Source organism: Myotis daubentonii, chromosome 20, assembly GCF_963259705.1.
Source record: "Myotis daubentonii chromosome 20, mMyoDau2.1, whole genome shotgun sequence".
Classification (NCBI taxonomy): domain Eukaryota; kingdom Metazoa; phylum Chordata; class Mammalia; order Chiroptera; family Vespertilionidae; genus Myotis; species Myotis daubentonii.
The window spans coordinates 1,040,628-1,057,506 of NC_081859.1; the positions used below are offsets into that span (position 1 = coordinate 1,040,628).

At 65.9% G+C, this 16,879-nt stretch overlaps 2 protein-coding genes across 4 annotated transcripts in view; both read left to right on the plus strand.

The window, feature by feature from the left end:
* Positions 1-9,219, plus strand: part of CACNA1S (calcium voltage-gated channel subunit alpha1 S) — a 35,000-nt gene extending 25,781 nt beyond the window's left edge. Inside the window, exons 32-44 of one of the 3 annotated variants that reach the window (XM_059677715.1) lie at positions 252-343; positions 849-1,008; positions 1,309-1,436; positions 2,629-2,725; positions 3,036-3,138; positions 3,467-3,568; positions 4,028-4,152; positions 4,883-5,011; positions 5,674-5,924; positions 6,581-6,645; positions 6,835-6,932; positions 7,320-7,469; positions 7,592-9,219. In XM_059677715.1, the coding sequence (XP_059533698.1) occupies positions 252-343; positions 849-1,008; positions 1,309-1,436; positions 2,629-2,725; positions 3,036-3,138; positions 3,467-3,568; positions 4,028-4,152; positions 4,883-5,011; positions 5,674-5,924; positions 6,581-6,645; positions 6,835-6,932; positions 7,320-7,469; positions 7,592-7,843 (1,752 nt within the window). In that variant the 3' untranslated portion in view covers positions 7,844-9,219. The remainder of the gene's footprint in view (positions 1-251; positions 344-848; positions 1,009-1,308; positions 1,437-2,628; positions 2,726-3,035; positions 3,139-3,466; positions 3,569-4,027; positions 4,153-4,882; positions 5,012-5,673; positions 5,925-6,580; positions 6,646-6,834; positions 6,933-7,319; positions 7,470-7,591) is intronic. The other 2 variants (XM_059677716.1, XR_009450263.1) reach the window with 2 other exon arrangements.
* Positions 9,220-13,076: 3,857 nt separating this feature from the next.
* Positions 13,077-16,879, plus strand: part of KIF21B (kinesin family member 21B) — a 33,891-nt gene continuing 30,088 nt past the window's right edge. The window contains 1 exon segment of the mRNA XM_059677717.1: positions 13,077-13,283. Within this exon segment, the coding sequence (XP_059533700.1) occupies positions 13,243-13,283 (41 nt within the window). The 5' untranslated portion in view covers positions 13,077-13,242.

The window sequence follows — 16,879 nt, forward strand, 5'->3', positions numbered from 1 at the left end:
GAACCCCGATCCCCCGCCGGCCGCTGGTAGGGAAGCTTTCCCCCCTCCCCACCCCTCACCCCCTTGCTTTGCTTGGGCTCACCCTAAAGAGGCTCACCCACCCTCGCTAACGGGCCCATGTGCGCCCTTCAGGACGGAGGCGGCCGGGAGGGAGGGCCCGGAGGAGCTCAGGGGAGGGGGGCCTGGGCCCGGCGGGAGGCCACGCCCTGCAGACCCTGCCCGGCCCCTCAGGCAGCCCCGTGTGCTCGCAGATGTTCGGGAAGATCGCCTTGGTGGACGGGACCCAAATCAACCGCAACAACAACTTCCAGACCTTTCCACAGGCCGTGCTGCTGCTCTTCAGGCACGAGGCCCCGCCCCGCGGACCCCAGGGCCTTTGCACGGGAGGCCGGGCTGGCCGTGCGGCCACACGGGGCCCTGCGCGCAGGCGGCTAGCGCGCTGCTGTCCCCATCACATCCGGGGCGTCTCCGTGTCCCCCGGGGCCCCCGGGCCGGAGCGCATGCATCTGTTCCCCGAACCCCATCCCAGGAGCGGGAGACGGAGGCACGGTGAGGCCTCGCCGACCTCTGACCCTGCCTCCGCTGGGTCTGGACAGGGCTCGCTCTTGCCGCCCCCTCCCAGCGACTTGCCTCATGGAGTGGTCTGGCCCCTCCATCCAGGAACCATCCCCCCATTTTTTTTAAATCTTTTACCTCCTGCTCCTGCTGCCCCCATAGGTAGAGCAGGGGGACTGCGGTGCAGAGGGGAAACCGAGGCCCCGCTCACACGACCTCCCGACTCGGGGGGGGGGGGGGGGGCGGGGGGCAGCCCCGGTCTGCTCACCCGCCCACGCGCCCCTCCCTTCCAGGTGCGCGACGGGCGAGGCCTGGCAGGAGGTCCTGCTGGCCAGCAGCTACGGGAAGCTGTGCGACCCGGCGTCCGAGTACGCGCCCGGCGAGGAGTACTCGTGCGGCACCAACTTCGCCTACTACTACTTCATCAGCTTCTACATGCTCTGCGCCTTCCTGGTGAGCCCGCGGCGGGCACGGGGGCCTCGGGGCGGGCGGCGGGCACGGGGGGCCTCGGGGCGGTGGGGGGCATGGGGGGGCCTCGGGGCGGGCGGGGGGCACGGCGGGCCTCGGGGCGGGCGGGGGCACGGCGGGCATCGGGGCGGGCAGGCTGGCGCTGGGCCGACCTCCCTGGCCGGCGCCCTCTCTCCCGGGTCGGCCTCAGGGGCGCAGGCGGCGGGAGGCTGGGTGTCTCAGCCCACAGGCTGCAGCCCCCACCTGGTCCCCTTCCGTGTCGGGGCCCTGGGTCCCCTCTGACAGATCATCAACCTCTTCGTGGCCGTCATCATGGACAACTTCGACTACCTCACGCGGGACTGGTCCATCCTGGGCCCGCACCACCTGGACGAGTTCAAGGCCATCTGGGCGGAGTACGACCCGGAGGCCACGTGAGTCCAGGCCGCAGCCGCCGGGCCCTCCCTCGCCTGCGCGCCCGCCATCTCCGACCCCGTCTCCACGTCCGGTTTGCTGGGAAGGAGCCGGCTGCCTGTCCTTCAACCTCCGAGGTCCCGGCTCAGAGAACGGGACTTCCCCGGGTCGGAAGGGACCCCACAGCACCCCCTCCTGGATTTTTTGGGAAATGGCCACCCAGGGTCTGAGTGGACGGGGGTAGGAGCGGGGAGCTCAGTGCCGGACCAGGCTCTCAGAGCGTGGCCATCTGACCACAGTTTGTGTGTGTGTGTGTGTGTGTTTAAATATATTTTATTGATTTTTTTTACAGAGAGGAAGGGAGAGGGATAGAGAGTTAGAAACATCGATGAGAGAGAAACATCGATCAGCTGCCCCCTGCACACCCCCCACTGGGGATGTGCCTGCAACCAAGGTACATGCCCTTGACCGGAATCGAACCCGGGACCCTTCCATCTGCAGGCCGACGCTCTATCCACCGAGCCAAACCAGCCAGGGCCTGACCATCAGCTTTGATCAAAACGCAGAACCCGGCCCCACCCAGACAGACCGGGCCAGCTCTGCCTCGCCACAGTCCATGTTTGAGGGCTGTCTCCCAGGCGACAGGCACTGCGCTGGCCCCTGCGCGTATTATCTCATTTAACAGCGGCCTAGGAGACGGGTCACACGTAGGTGAACGCCCACCTCCCTGGACCCATAGCCTCTGCTTCTATTAATACAGCCCGAGAGCCCCAACCAGCTGGACCAAAGCCCAAGGAAGGCTCTGCCACGGGGAAAACGAGGTCCGGATTCCAAGCCTGGAGAGAGAGAGAATTCTGGCTTCTATCAGAGAGAGAGAGAGAGAGAGAGAGAGAGAGAGAGAGAGAGAGAGGAGCTGGTGGCCCGGCCCGTGTGGCTCAGTGGTTGAGCGTCGACCTATGCACCAGGCCAGGGTCTCAGACTCGATCCCCAGCAGGGGGCGTGCAGGAGGCAGCCGATGGGTGATGAGTCTCTCTCTGAAAACAAAATTAATAAAAACGTATTTTAAAAAAATCAAGAAGGGAGGCTGTTTTCCCCGTCCTAAGCCTGGCTGGGAAACAAGGCCGCCCTCGCCTGTCCCGCCCCTTCCCCGCGCCCGTTCCCGGAGCCGCGAGGGGCTGTGGGCGGCCCCCAGGTGTAGCCGTGTCTCCGCAGGGGCCGCATCAAACACCTGGACGTGGTGACGCTCCTGCGGCGGATCCAGCCCCCCCTCGGCTTCGGGAAGTTCTGCCCCCACCGCGTGGCCTGTAAGGTAACGCCGGCGCCAGGGAGGGGCCCCCCGGGAACGGGCAGAGGCACAGGATTGCGGGGCGGGGAGCTGGGGAGCCACTTCAGAGCGGCCATCTCCCAGGTCCACCCCCCCCCCCAGGACCTACAGTCTTGACAACGCCCCCAACTCATCCTTCTATCCTCCCCCCCCCACACCCCTGTGAAGGGCATCCTGCCCCCCGCCCCAGCCCTCATGTCCAGGCCCCTCCTGGCCCCCAGACCGACCGGGTGAGGGTGGCCTGCCGGGTTTGGCCGGGTCCCGCCCGCAGCGAACCCCCCCTCTCCCCGCACAGCGACTGGTGGGCATGAACATGCCCCTCAACAGCGACGGCACCGTCACCTTCAACGCCACCCTCTTCGCCCTGGTGCGCACGGCCCTCAAGATCAAGACGGAAGGTGAGCCCGGCCGGCGTGGCTCAGGGGTTGAGCGTCGGCCTAGGAACCAGGAGGTCAGGGTTCGAATCCCACTCAGGGCACATACCTGGGTTGTGGCCTCCATCCCCAGTGTGAGGCGTGCAGGAGGCAGCCGGTCCATGATTCTCTCTCATCATGGATGTTTCTCTCTCTTCCTTCCTCTTGGAATCAATAAAAACATATTTTTTTAAAAAAGAGAGAATGAGAGGGAAGGTGAGAGGGTGGCAGAGCCCCAGGCGGCTGCGTCCAGCGGGGTTGGCTTGGCCCAGCTGGGTGGCTTCAGGGCCGTCCCTGCCTGCCCTCCGCCCAGGTAACTTCGAGCAGGCCAACGAGGAGCTGCGGGCCATCATCAAGAAGATCTGGAAGAGGACCAGCATGAAGCTCCTGGACCAGGTCATCCCTCCGATCGGAGGTGCGTGGGGCCCGGGTTCCGGGGTCCGGGGGCAGCTGAGGAGGGGCTGCGGGTCAGGGGGCCACACTCTGAGTGCCCGGCGAGGCACCGAGTTCCCCACTCCGACACCTGCCCACGCAGAAGCGACCCCTCGCACGATGGCCCATGAGATAGGTCCTAGGTGCACTCCCCCTCCCTCGGTCCATACCCTCTACCTCTATTAATACGGCCCAGGAGCCCCCCACCAGCTCAAGCAAAGCCCAAGAAAGGGGTCCCAGGCCTGGAGAGAATTCAGAGAGAGAGAGAGAGAGAGAGAGCGCCTGGGGATGGCCCCGACCCTCCCTAAATACCTTGGACGGACCCCATGGCGGCCTCAGGCCAGGTCAGAGACAGGAGGGGTGGCTCCTCTGCCCCGACCTGGGGCTCCCCCGCCCTCCGGCTCTCCCCGGCCTTCAGGACACCCCTTGTCGGCCCCCGCAGACGACGAGGTGACGGTGGGCAAGTTCTACGCCACCTTCCTCATCCAGGAGCACTTCCGCAAGTTCATGAAGCGCCAGGAGGAGTATTACGGCTACCGGCCCAAGAAGGACGCGGTGCAGATCCAGGTGAGCCGGCGGCTCCGGGCCCTGGCTGAGCCAGGCCCCGCGGCCCCGCGTCCTTGAGGGCCAGGGGTGGAGGCACAGTGGGGGGAGGAGGGGACCAGGGTGGAGGCGGGACAGGAAGGCAGTTCTGGAGGGTGAGGGTGGGGCCGTGATGGGAGACGTTCCAATCTGAAGAAAACCAGCAGCCGGTCCATCTCAGGGTGACAGGGTTTGTCCAAAGGGGAGGTAGGAGGTGGATGAGAGCAATATTCTCACGGACCGGCTGCCTCCTGCACGCCCCCCACGGGGGATGGAGCCCGCCGCCCGGGCCTGTGCCCTGAGCGGGAATCGAACCCTGACCGCCTGGTTCCTAGGTCGACGCTCACCCACGGAGCCAGGCCGGCCAGGCTGTTTCCAGTCTTTGGTGTCCATTATAATGCACATAATTTATAAATTCAAAAAATACACATGCCCGTGGGTTGTGTGCCCATAAATATATTTCTAAAGCAATTTTTTTTTTTTAGTTTGAAACAACCTTACAATTTAGAAAGTTGCACACATATAATGCAAGAACCTTTTTTTAAAAAAAAAAAATTTTTTTTTATTAGATTTCCAAGAGGAAGGGCGAGGGAGAGAGGGTGGGGCCGGAGCCGAAGCCCCCGTTGCAAGGGTTAGAAACGAGGGAGGCCGTGGGGTGTCGTCGGGTCCCCCTCCTGGGCCGGAGGGGTCAGGGGGTCCCTTCTCCATCCCCCAGGCCGGACTGCGGACCATAGAGGAGGAGGCTGCGCCGGAGATCCGCCGGACCATCTCGGGTGACCTCACGGCAGAGGAGGAGCTGGAGCGGGCCATGGTGGAGGCCGCCATGGAGGAGGGGATATTCCGGGTGAGCGTGGGGGGGGGGGGGAGGCAGCAGCCACCTATCACGGACAGGAGGGCCCACAGGAGGGGGGCGTGGAAGCCGGAGACACCCACCACCCACAGCTCTGAGGGCTCAGAATCCGTGAACCAACTTCCTCGAGGGAACAAATATGACAAAACGCTTCCTTCCCCGCCTGCCCGCCCCACCAAGTCTCGCCCTTTCCTTCCGCCCCAGCCCCTGTCAACCCTCGTCTCTCGCGAGCCCTCCGTGGTCAGATGCCCACCTGTCCTGGTTACCTGTGCTCGAGCCTCAGCTCTGTCTAGTGTCCCACGGCCCCTTAAAGACCCCCTGGCAAAACCTTCCTGGGTTCTTTTTTATTGATTTCAGAGAGGAAGGGAGAGGGAGAGAGAAATATCAATGATGAGAGAGCATCATAGATCAGCTGCCTCCTGCATGCCACCTACTGGGGATCAAACCCACAACCCAGGCCTGTGCCCTGACCGGGAATCGAACCGTGACCTCCTGGTTCATAGGTCGATGCTCAACCACTGAGCCACACCGGCCGGGCCCTTCTTGGGGTCTCCATGAGGAGATGGTGACGCAGGAGGGCACCTGCGATGTCCAGTATCCCCGCCCAGCCCTCGCCCGGCCCGCGCTCAGTCCTCCCTCCCTCCTCCCGCCCCTAGAGGACCGGAGGCCTGTTCGGCCAAGTGGACAACTTCCTGGACCGGCCCAGCTCCCTGGCGCCCGTGCTGGCCAACCAGAGGCCCCTGCAGTTCTCCGACATCGAGATGGAGGAGCTGGAGTCGCCCGTCTTCCTGGAGGACTTCCCGCAGGACCCCAGCACCCACCCGCTGGCCCGCGCCAACACCAACAACGCCAACGCCAACGTTGCCACGGGCACCAGCCGCCATAGCAACCGCCAGGCGTTTTCCAGGTAGAGGCAGCCACTGGCAGCCCTGGGTGTCGGGGTCCTGGGGGGGTAGGTCTGGGAAGGCCTGGTGAGTGGGCCCCAGGCTGGTTTTGGAGGGGTCGCCCCAAAGTGCTCGCCTTTGTGCCCCTGTGAGTCCCTCAGGCGCCTGAACGCGAGAGGCAGGCCTGGGCGCAGGGGCAGCTCCTGTGGGCGTGGCCAGCAATGCTGAGTGGTGCTGGGCAACTCGGGGAAGAGCTATGGATCATCTGGGGGGCTGTCAGAATCGGGGACCCTCTGGGGGGCTGTGCCTGGCCCCCACGGCAGGCTCTGGGGTGGGACACGGTCACTCCTGGTTCTGAAAGCTGCCAGGTGAGCCAGGTGCCACCCTGGCTGAGAACCGGTGGCCTAGAGGCTGGGGGACAGGTGTGGGCAGGGGGGCAGGGGCGTGTCTGCCCGGAGAACCCTGTGAGCAGGGGCGCGAGGCCGGGATGGGTCTGGCCTGGTGTGGGAGAGCCGGGAGCGCCAGCCGGGAGTCCAGGCTGCAGCCACAGATGACGCTGATGCTGATGAGCTGTTGGGGCCGGACCCTCAGGGGGAGCCCCTGTGGCCCACAGAGGGGCAGGGTGGCGGGAGGCCGGGCGCCCTCCCTGCTGCACTGCTTTCCTTCCCTTCCATTCCAGGGTCTGCTGTGAACGGGAGTGCCCTGGGGAGATCGAGACGCCCGCTGCCAGAGGAGGGGTCCAGGGTGAGTCTCTCTGGGCGGCCAGAGGCTGAGCCTTCTGGGGGGGGAAAGGAGGTACATTGCGGACTTGGCCCCCAGCTCGGTCCACCCCCTGGATGCTGCTCCCCCCGAGGGTCTCAGAGAGGCTGAGGGTGGGCAGGCTCCGCTGGCTCAGGGCGGGCACGAGTCCCGGCCTCGCCCATCTGCCCACAGGACCCTGCAGCCAGTCCCGCGTGGGGCAGCCAAGGCGGGAAGGACAGCTGCCCCCGAGAGCAGTGCCCCCAGCCCAGGCGCCTCCGGCCCCCGGCCAGGTAGGGGCAGAGCCTGGGAGGAACTGGGTGAAGAGGGAGGGGGCATGGCGGGGGCTGCCCGTCAATGACAGAGGGGACCCCAGTCCTGGGACACCCCCTTTTTTTTCTTTTTAAAACATACTTTTTATTTACTTCAGAGAGGGAGAGAGAGAAACATCAATGATGAGAGAGGATCACGGATCGGCTGCCTCCTGCACGCCCCACACTGGGGATGGAGCCCGCAAACTGGGCCTGTGCCCTGACCGGGAATCGAACCGTGATCTCCTGGTTCCTAGGTCGAGGCACAATGACTGAGCCACGCCTGCCGGCGGGACCACCCCTTTCTGTGGGTCTGGGCTAAGGTCCCCTCGGAAGAGCTGGGGTTCACTGGGTCCCCCTGGGCTCCAGCGTCCTCTTGGGGTCTGTTTTGTGCCTTTGGAACAGCGCCCTGGGGCGGAGGCCCTGATGCCTGAGGCAGAGGATGCCACCCCCAGAAGCCGGACCCCCGAGAGCCCGTCCAGGGGTCTGGCTCCGGCCACGGCCCTGCTGATCCAGCAGGTGAGGCCGGCGGGACCAGGGTCCCGGGCTACATGCGGGCGGAAGGGGGGCCCTGGGGTGGGGGTGGCCGGACCCCGGGGCAGCCCCCCAGCGAGACCCGCCACCTCCTCTCCTCCCTGAAGGCTCTGCTTCGAGGCGGCCTGGACAGCTTGGCGGCGGACGCCGGCTTCGTGTCGGCGACGGGCCAGGCCCTGGCGGAGGCCTGCCAGATGGAGCCGGAGCAGGTGGAGGTGGCGGCCACCGAGCTACTGAGAAGACGAGAGTCCCCCGAGGTCACGGCCGGCGCCCTGGGACCCCCGAGCCTGCGGTCCTCCGTGGGCAGCTTCGACCAGCGTCAGGGCTCCCAGGAGACCCTCATTCCCCCCAGGCCCTGAAACCCTCGGCCTCGGCCTGGGCTGGGGCCTCGGGTCCAGGGGTGGGGTGAGGAGGGGGTGCAGGAGGGGCATGGTCAGCCATCGGGGCAGCCGCCCATCTCACAGCGATGGTTGGAGGCCGCAGGCCCCTCTCCTCGCCAGCAGGGGGCGCAGTTGCAGGTCGGTGCCAGCATCATTGCCCCTGTCATGTCTGGACATTAAAGTTTCAGGCCTCAGAGCGGGCACCTGGCCTCTGCTTGTCTCCTGTTCCGGGCCTCCCCTGCCCCCACCCCCGTCCCTTCCCCAGGAGCCGGCCGTGGCTGGGGGCCAGGCCCAGGGAGGCCAGAGGGGCCATCTGGACGGTCGTTCTGCGGGGAGAGCCCGGCGGCCCGAGGGCAGGTGCCAGCCCAGCCCCCTCCTTGGCGGCCGTGACCGGGTCTCACTGGACGGAGGCCGCTGCCCGCTCTGGCCTCAGCGGCCAGCTGTGCCGGTTCGTGGCTGTGGGCGTCCAAGGTCCCCGCGCCAGGCCCCTCTGGCCACAGGGGACCCAGTGCCTCCTGCGCCCCAGCCACAGGCCTCGCCCGGGCCCCCCCCCCTCCCTACAGAGCACTTGCCCGCATGACCCCTTTTCGTGCTCACCTGGGGTCTCCCTTCAGCCCCACGGTAGCCCCACGGCGAGAGGAGCACGTGGTCATCTTCGCGTGGAGGCCGGGGACCCGACACGCGGAGTCCCTCCCGTGGCCGCCCGGGTCTCGGGGCCGGGCAGGGGCGGGGCTGGAACTCGACCGGGCGTCTCCGTGACTCGGGGTTCCGCCCGGTGGCTTCGGGGCTGTCTCCCGTCCTTTTGTGCCGACTGGACTTTGACCTGAACCGTGAGCTCCCCTGTGGCTCCGTGTCAGAGGCTGACCTTTGGTCCTGGCGTGTGTGGGGCCGTGGAGACGCCCCAGTCTGGACAAGTCTCTCCGCCTCCCTGGCCCTCAGTTTCTCCACCTGAAGGTGAGGGGTGGCACTAGGTGGTCGTGGGGGGGCTCTTCCCCACTCCATGAGAGTGAGGGTCACCCACACCCGCTCCTGCCTTTGGCCCCCGAACTGTAATAGAAGCTACTGGAGCCCTGGTCGGTGTGGCTCCGTGGGCAGAGCGTCGGCCTGCAGACCGAAGTGTCCCGGGTTCGATTCCGGTCACGGGCACGGACCTCGGTTGCAGGCGCGTGCAGGAGGCAACCCATCGATGTGTCTCTCTCACATCGACGTTTCTCTCTGTCTCTCCCTCTCTCTTCTGCTCTCCCTAAAAATCAATAGAAAAATATCCCTGAGTAAGGATTTTAAAAAAGAGAGAAGCTGTTACTGGGGAGAGGATTGGATATAGAGCTTGTGTCTGACGGGATCTGGGTCGTCATTAAACCCCCAGTAACACTTGAAACCAAAAATAGTTCGTTTTGGGGGTGTTGGTGATCCACAGCGTCTCTCTCTCTCTCTCTCTCTCTCTCTCTCTCTCTCTCGCTCTCTCTCTTGCTATTTATAACCAAGTCTGGTTTCCTCTACGGCTAAGTTTGTCTCCTTCGCAACAGAGGAAGTCAGGCCCTGCCCGCGTCCGAGCTAAGACCTCAGAGTCTGCACCCCGATAACAGACCCTCTCGGGGGGCTGGGGCCCTGCGGACAGGGGGCGTCTGGGCTCCGCCTCCGGGTGGGCACTGGAGGGTGTGGCCAGCCCGCTGCCCGCAGGGTCTCCCACAGAACCGAGTACAGCTGCTGGGGTGGGGCTGGCGGCCCCGAACTCTGGACTTGCCACCCAGGATGTTAGGTCAAAGCTCAGACGGCTCCTGCAGGTGCCAACGCCTACTTCTAGCCCTAGAGGGGCCCTGGTTGGTGTTGCCCAGTGGTTAGAGTGTCGGCCTGCACACCAGAGGGTCTTGGGTTCGATTCCTGTCAAGGGCTCCTGCCTGGATTGCTGGTCTGATCCCTGCCCCCGGTCAGGGTCAGGGTCAGGGTCCGGGGGGGGGGGCGTGTGTGGGAGGCAACCAATCGACGTGTCTCTGATACATCGATGCTCCTCTCCTCTCCCTCCCTCTCTCTCTCTCTCTCTCTCTCTCTCTCTCTCTCTCTCTCTCGACCCCCTCTCTTCCACTCTCTCTACAAATCCATGGGAAAAATGTCCTCACTCCCTGGGTGAGGGTTAAAAAAAAAAGAGAGATCAAGCGGAAGTGGACTCAAGGCCAGGCCACCACCTCCCCCCCCCCCCCCCCAGATCCTGCTAGGGCCTGAGGGCAGCTCTCGGGGCTTTGATTTGTCGCTGTGGGTCTGCGCCTGAGAGATCTGGGCCAGATGGCGGCCCCCAGTCCTGCTGAGTATTTTAACTGCCATAGCGTGGGAGCTTCCTGCCTGGAGAGTACCCCCCACCCCCCTCCCCCCCTCCCCCGGGTCCCTGGCAGAAGACATGATGGAGGCCCAGGATGCCTGGGGGTAGGGCCGCAGCTCAGGGCATGAGTGGGGCCCAAACTCCAGTCCATGAGGGGCTCAGGGCCAAGCACAGGGCAGTGTGTGAGTGTGTGTATGTGTATGTGTGAGTGTATGCGAGTGTGTGGGTGTGAGAGTGTGTGTGTGTGTGTGTGTGTGTGTGTGAGTGTGTGGGTGTGAGAGTGTGTGTGTGTGTGTGTGTGTGTGTGTGTGTGTGAGTGTGAGTGTGTGGGTGTGAGAGTGTGTGTCTGTCTGTCTGTTGGGCCCAAGGACAGGGTTGGGGTGGGTGGGAAATGCATACAGGCGTCTGATCTGAAGGAACTTCGGGGTTTGGGAAGGAGGGAGCAGGAAGGCAGCTGGGAGGGGGGTGGGGTGGGAACGCCCCAGCGAGGAGGCCCTGGCTGCGCTGAAGCTGGACAGAGGCGGAGGGGACTGTCCCAGGCTGCCTCTGACCTGCCTGCCTGAGCCTCCCCAAGCTGCTGTTTGAACCTCTCCCTGCCTCTCGGGCTGCATCTGACCGCTGACCGCTGACCACTGTGCCCAGTGACCGCCTCGCCTCCGGGCAGCAGTGCCCGGGAGTCGGGGTCTGGACCTCTGGCTGCCCTGCCGCTCCCTGGAAGCCCAGGAGGCACGCTGAGGGGCTGGTGTGGCTGACCCGAGGCCCTCCAGGAGTTTCCAGCTGCTGAGCCTCCCGGTTCAGGTTTGCCTGACACCCTGTGGCCGGGAGGGTGGGTGAGGCAGCGGCTCTGGTGCCACTTCCCAGCAGTGAGGCTGTGAGTCAGAGGGTCACCTACTCTCGGAAGACAGGGGGACTTCCTGGAGGCAGGAAGCCCGAGTTGGGCCCCAGAGAATGCAGAGTCTGACTGGGCGGGCGGGAGGCTTTGCAAAATGCAGCCTCGCCATTGCCAGGGCCATGGGGAGGGCTGCCCTGCAGCAAAGGCCAGGGCCAGCCTGGCTCCCGCCGCCCGGGCAGCTGCTGGGAAGTGATCTGGGGAATCTGGACCCAGGCACACGAGTTCGAATCCTGCGTCTGCTGCTTCTATGCTGGGTGAGACCCGTTTCCCCTCTGCAAAACCGCACAGGAGTGATGAAGCCCGCCTCCCAAGGTTGTGAGAATGAAAGGAGAACACGCAGCCTGGCCGGCGTGGCTCAGTGGTTGACCAGTGACCTAGGCACCAGGAGGTCAGGGTTCGATTCCCGGTCGGGGCACACGCCTGGCTTGCGGGCTCCATCCCCACTGGGGGGACGTGCAGGAGGCAGCCGATCAAGGATTCTCTCTCATCATGGATGTTTCTCTCTTTCGCTCTCCCTCTCCTTTCTTCTCTGAAATCAATAAAAATATATTTTTTAATAAAAGAACATGCATATAATAAAGTACCTTGTTCACGTCCATGGCCCATAAGCGTGGTCTCGCCCCCCTCCCGCACCCCCCCCCCCCCGTTGGTGGATGGACGGGGAGAGAATGCCCAGAACGTGACCCAGGCTGCCTGCTCTGGGCGGAGGACCTATCAGCTCTGCAGCTCCCTCTAGATCCGCAGGGAGTGGAAGGTGCAGGCCCCACCGGGCCTCCCTCCCCGCCTCCACCTGCAGGTGCCCATCCTGCTCTCCATCAGGAAGGAGGGGGGGGGGTGATGTGCCCTTGAAGTTATCTTTGTTTTTGTGTATAAGGGATCTGGGCTCCCGGATGGAGCAGGGGCCTGTGGGCTGGGTGGGGAGAAGGGAAGAGAGGCCGGCACCCCGGGGTACACCCTCAGACCCCGCCCCAGTCGCTCACGTGGTTTCATCATCCCCGGGTGATGCAAGAGGCTCGGGGCCAGGCTCCCCATCCTCCCCACCCCCACCCCAGAGAGCTCCCTCCACATCTGGGTCCTGGGCTGGGTCCCTGCCCAGGAAGGGCGCTGGTGGACACGAGGGTGGGCAGGCAGCTGGCGAGGGGGCCTGTGAATGGCCCCAATGTTGGGCATCGGAGGCGGAGAGAAAGGGCCTGGGCTCAGCGGGAGGGGAGGCAGACGGACAGACTTCTCCGCCATCATCTCCCCGCGTTTAAAGGCCCAGGGCACCCTTGTCCTTTATGCCCCTATCCCCCACCCACCTCGCCCCCCAGCCCCTCCCCAGGTGCCCAGTTGAGTGGCCCCTTTGTCCCCTCCTGTCCCCGGGGCACCTGGGGCCTCCCACACGGGCCCTCTGCCCCCCCCCCCCAGACCACAAGGAGCAGAGTGGCCGCAAAGGTCACCTTGGGAGGGCAAGGCCCGGGCCAGGGACTCGCGGAAAGATGAGCTGGATGGAGCCGCAGGCTGGAGGGGCAGGGACCGGAAACACCGGCCTGGACCCCCTCCCTCCAGGCCGGCAGGTTCGCTGGGACAGAGGGGGGGGGCCCCCACCCCCAGCTGCTCATCTCTGCGGTGCCGGGAGACCTGGGTTCTTACCCGCGTGCAGCCACTAACTCGCTGTGACCCTGGGTAGTTCCCTCTCTGCGTCCCAGCTTCCTCATTTAGAAAACGGGGTTCCCCCCCAAGCCGGGGTTCCCCTCCAAGCCGGGGGTCCCGCGCGGCCCACGGGTCGCCACGCGTGGCCCCTCCCCCGGGGTCCCCCACTCCCGCCAGCCCCCGCCCCCCGCCCCATACCCAGCGCACGGCTAGGAGGCGCGCCAAGAGGTCATTTTAAAGGCTCCAGCCCCGCCCCCTGCTGCCGGATCCGGCCTTCGATTGGCGGGCGGGGCCGAGGGCGGGGCCTCGGGCGGGGCGGGGCCTCGGCTCGGGGCGGGGCCTGGACCGGGCCGGCCCCCGCCCCCTTTGTCCGCTCGGCGGTGCGCGCTGGTGGCGGCGAGGTGGGCGGTGCGCGCGGGCGGGAGGTGTGCGCGCGGGTCCCCGGCCGTCCCCGCTGCGGCGCCGCGCCTCCCGCCTCCCGACGCCTGGGGCCCCGGCCCCCCCGGACCCGGGTCCCCGATCCCCGCCCCGACCCCGGCCATGGCCGGCCAGGGGGACTGCTGCGTCAAGGTGGCCGTCAGGTAGGGGCCGGCGGGCGGGGAGCGCGCGAGGGGCTCGGGCTTTGTGTCGCGTGGGCGCCGGGCCGCTGGGTCCCGGAGCCCGCACCCCGCACCCCCCGCCCCGGAGGAGGCGCCGCGTGGGCCCCGCGGGCACCCCGAGCGCGGGCTGCGGGGAGGCGGCTTTGTTTGGGTGGTCATGCCGGGCCCCCTCTGGGGAGCCCTTAATGATCCGAAAATCGAATAAACAAGGAAATCCGGTATTTCACACCCAAGCCCTGGCCCAGGCGGGGCGTCGGCGTGTTTCCTCTTCGCCTCCCCACGGGGCTGCTGTCTCGCAGCGGGATGTCGGGGGGACATTTCCCCTCGTCCCCCCGCCCCCCCACCCCGGGCGGGCTGGGTCTCTCGCTCTGGGTCCGTCCGGGCCGGCAGCTCCCCGCCCGGGAGCCTGCAGACAAAGATCGGTGCCTGCTCCGTGGGGAGGCGAGGACCCCGCTGGCCCTGCCCCAGGCGGAGAGGGCAACCGGGGACAGAGGAAGGGATGTACCTGGGGCTCCGCCTCAGGGGCCGCCGAGCGCATCTGGGACCTGAAGGGATGGCCTGACCTTTGAGGTTGGGGAGCGGACAGGCTGGGGCGGGGAAGGCTGCAAAGTTGAGCACCAGGTGCCCTTTGTTGGGGGGAAGACCCCCCTAGACCACACGCCCTCTCGCTGTCCTCGTGCTGGGTTTGTCCCTTGGAGGGGGTCCCCATGAGGCAGGGGCGGTGGAGAGGAGTGCCCAGCCCTGGGTGGTGGGTGGGGGTCTGGGGTCCAGGTCTCTGAGCCAGGTGGTAAGTGACCCATATTCCAGGAGCCCGGGAAAGGGGGGGTCACCTAGACGGTGGTAAAGGCCCCCCGTCCTGCCCCAGGACACAAGTCCCCAGCCACCTGGCCAGCCCCCTGCGGCCCAGAGAGAGGGGGGTCAGGGGGCTACCGCTGGGCCTCTGGGGTCGAGGCTGGGAGACCGAGGTGCCCACCCCCCCCCCAGCCACGTGCCAGGCTGCACCACTGGGGTGTCGCTGGGGCACAGCTCTGCCCGCCCAGCAGACAAAGGGGAGCCCGCAGGTGCCTGGTGGGCTGGCGGGCGGGGCCAGGCTGCTGCAGGGCTGACTTTGCAGCAGGAAGCGGTGGAGGTCGAGGGAGGGAGGGAGGGAGGGAGGGAGGGAGGGAGGGAGGGAGGGAGGGAGGGAGGGAAGACGGACAGACGGGGGTCTGGGTGGGGGTGGGGGTGGGGTAGGAGCGAGAAGTGTAAGTCTGGCATCGCGAGCAGACCGGGGCAGTCCGTGTGCCCAGAAAAGCCCCCACCCACCACCAGGAACCAGGCTTGGGGGTGGGGGGACTTTGCTTTCGACTCCATCTTGCAGGAGAGCGCCAGCCAAAGCCCCCTCCCTGTGCCAGAGGGTGCCCCTGGGCGCGGCCAGGGGTGGAGGACTGAGGGAGAGAGAGCTGGGGTTCCCTTCCCCCCCAACAGAGGACCCTGGGATGCTTGCCACAGAGAGGGGACTGGGCCCGCCCACTGCACCCCATTCTTCGCGGGGACTGGCCTCATCTCTGCTGCCCACTCAGCTCGCCCAGGGAGACGGGGGTGCCCACTCCTCGCCTGAGCTGCTGATTGGGTGACGGGTGGGGGGATTCGAGAATCAGACAAGCCCCGGTTTCAGGGCTCCTGGAAGGTGAGGGTCCACCCGGGTCGCCCTCCCACCTCAGCGGGAGTGCCCGCCTGGCACACGGCCTGGCATATGACAGACCTCAATGGGCAGCGGGCCGTGGAAGGCACACATGCCCGTCACAGCTGAGGATGGGCCCGGCTGTCAGGGAGAGTTCCTCGGTTCCCGGGTCCCCCGCTAACGCCACCCCCACCCCCCGGAACCTCTAGCCCCCCTAAAGCATCGCGTGGGGGGCTGGAATGGACTGGGGACGACCGAGGTTTGGGGGTCACCGAGGCTTGCCCATCACCGGTGCCGTGCCTTCGGACTTTCTACAAGTCCCTTCTTTTTTGTTTTTTAATATATTTTTACTGATTTCAGAGAGAGAGAGAGAGAGAGAAACATCCATGATGAGAGAGAATCGTGGACCGGCTGCCTCCTGCACGCCCCGCACTGGGGACGGAGCCCACAACCCGGGCCTGTGCCCCGACCGGGAATCGAACCCTGACCTCCTGGTTCACAGGTCGCCGGCCGGGCTGGAGTCCTCCTCTCTTGCCTGTAACTGGGCTGCTTTCTGACGCCCTGTGAGCATCACTTGCCCTGAGCCCAGCGTCCAGCGAGCCCAGGTCCAGCTCATGGGGCCCGGAGGCCAGGGCTGGGGGGTTGCGGGGCAGCTTTTAGCCCAGCTGAGAAGTGCCAGGCCCAGGCCTCCAGGGACCAGGGCCAGAGCGGCTGTCCTGTCCGCCGGTCCCTGCAGAGGAGGCCCTGGCTGGGGCAGAGCCTGAGGGGCACTTTCAGGACCTGGGCTGTGGGGAAGGGGGTAGGAAGGTCTAGGTGTGAGACCCCCCCCAAAACCCCTAAAGCGCCCCCCCCCCAGGCCTCCTGGATCCTGGCCCCTCGGCCTCTGCACCCTTGGCACCAGGAGATGGCCAGGCCAGGGCCCATCTGCCCGCCCTCCCTCCCTCCCTCCACTAATCCCCTGCAGGATAAGGACCTAGAGCCGGCCTCCCCCGGGAGGGGGCTGCCTCAGGGCGGGAGAGAGTGTGTGTGTTGGGGGGGCAGCTGCTAGGAAATGCAAGCTGGCAGAGTTCAAATTGGGGAAGGAAGGCAATCACATGGCGTGTTTATTTAAGACCCTTCCCCCCCGCCCCCCCACCGGCTCTGGGCCCCCACCACAGGCGCCCTCAGGCGGCCTGACCCCCTCCCCTTATCTCTGCCCCATTTCCTTAAGCTTCCTTCCTGCAGGCTGCTGGGAGGGGGGGCCTCGGCCAGCCCCTCGGCGCGTTAGGTGGACACTCCAGGGTGGAACAGGGACTGGGAAGAGGACGGGGGGGGGGGGGGGCTGCCGTATTTCCCTAGTTCCCGCTACCCTGACATCGTCCGTGTCCGTCTGAATTTTGGATCGAGAGCATTGGTGACTGCTCTGGCCCGTGTGGCTCAGTGGATAGAGTGTCAGCCTGGGGACTGCAGGGTCCCGGGTTCGATTCCGGTCAAGGGCGCATGCCTAGGGCTGCCGGCTCGACCCCCAGTAGCGGGCGTGCAGGAGGCAGCTGATGGATGATTCTCTCATTGATGTTTCTCTCTCTCTCCCTCTCCCTTCCTCTCTGAAATCAATAAGAATATTTTTTTAAAAAGAGAGAGAATCGGTGACGGGACGGAGAGACGGAGGAGACAGAAACAAGCGTGTAAGGGCCGCGCCGTCCCACCCGTGCCCCAGGCAGGCGGCCCCCCAGACCTGAGCCCTTGGGGAGGCCTCGCGCTGCAGGCGCAGGGCTTATGTCATCGCAAGGAAGTGGCCTGTAGGAACCACAGCCCCGGAAGCCGCTCCCCTCCCCCGCCGGCAGCCGGCCTGATTGGATGAAGGCTTTTCAAAACCTCCACCGGAGAGAGGTGGGGTGGGGCCGGGCCGGGGAAGTGTCCAGGCGACACCCTCACT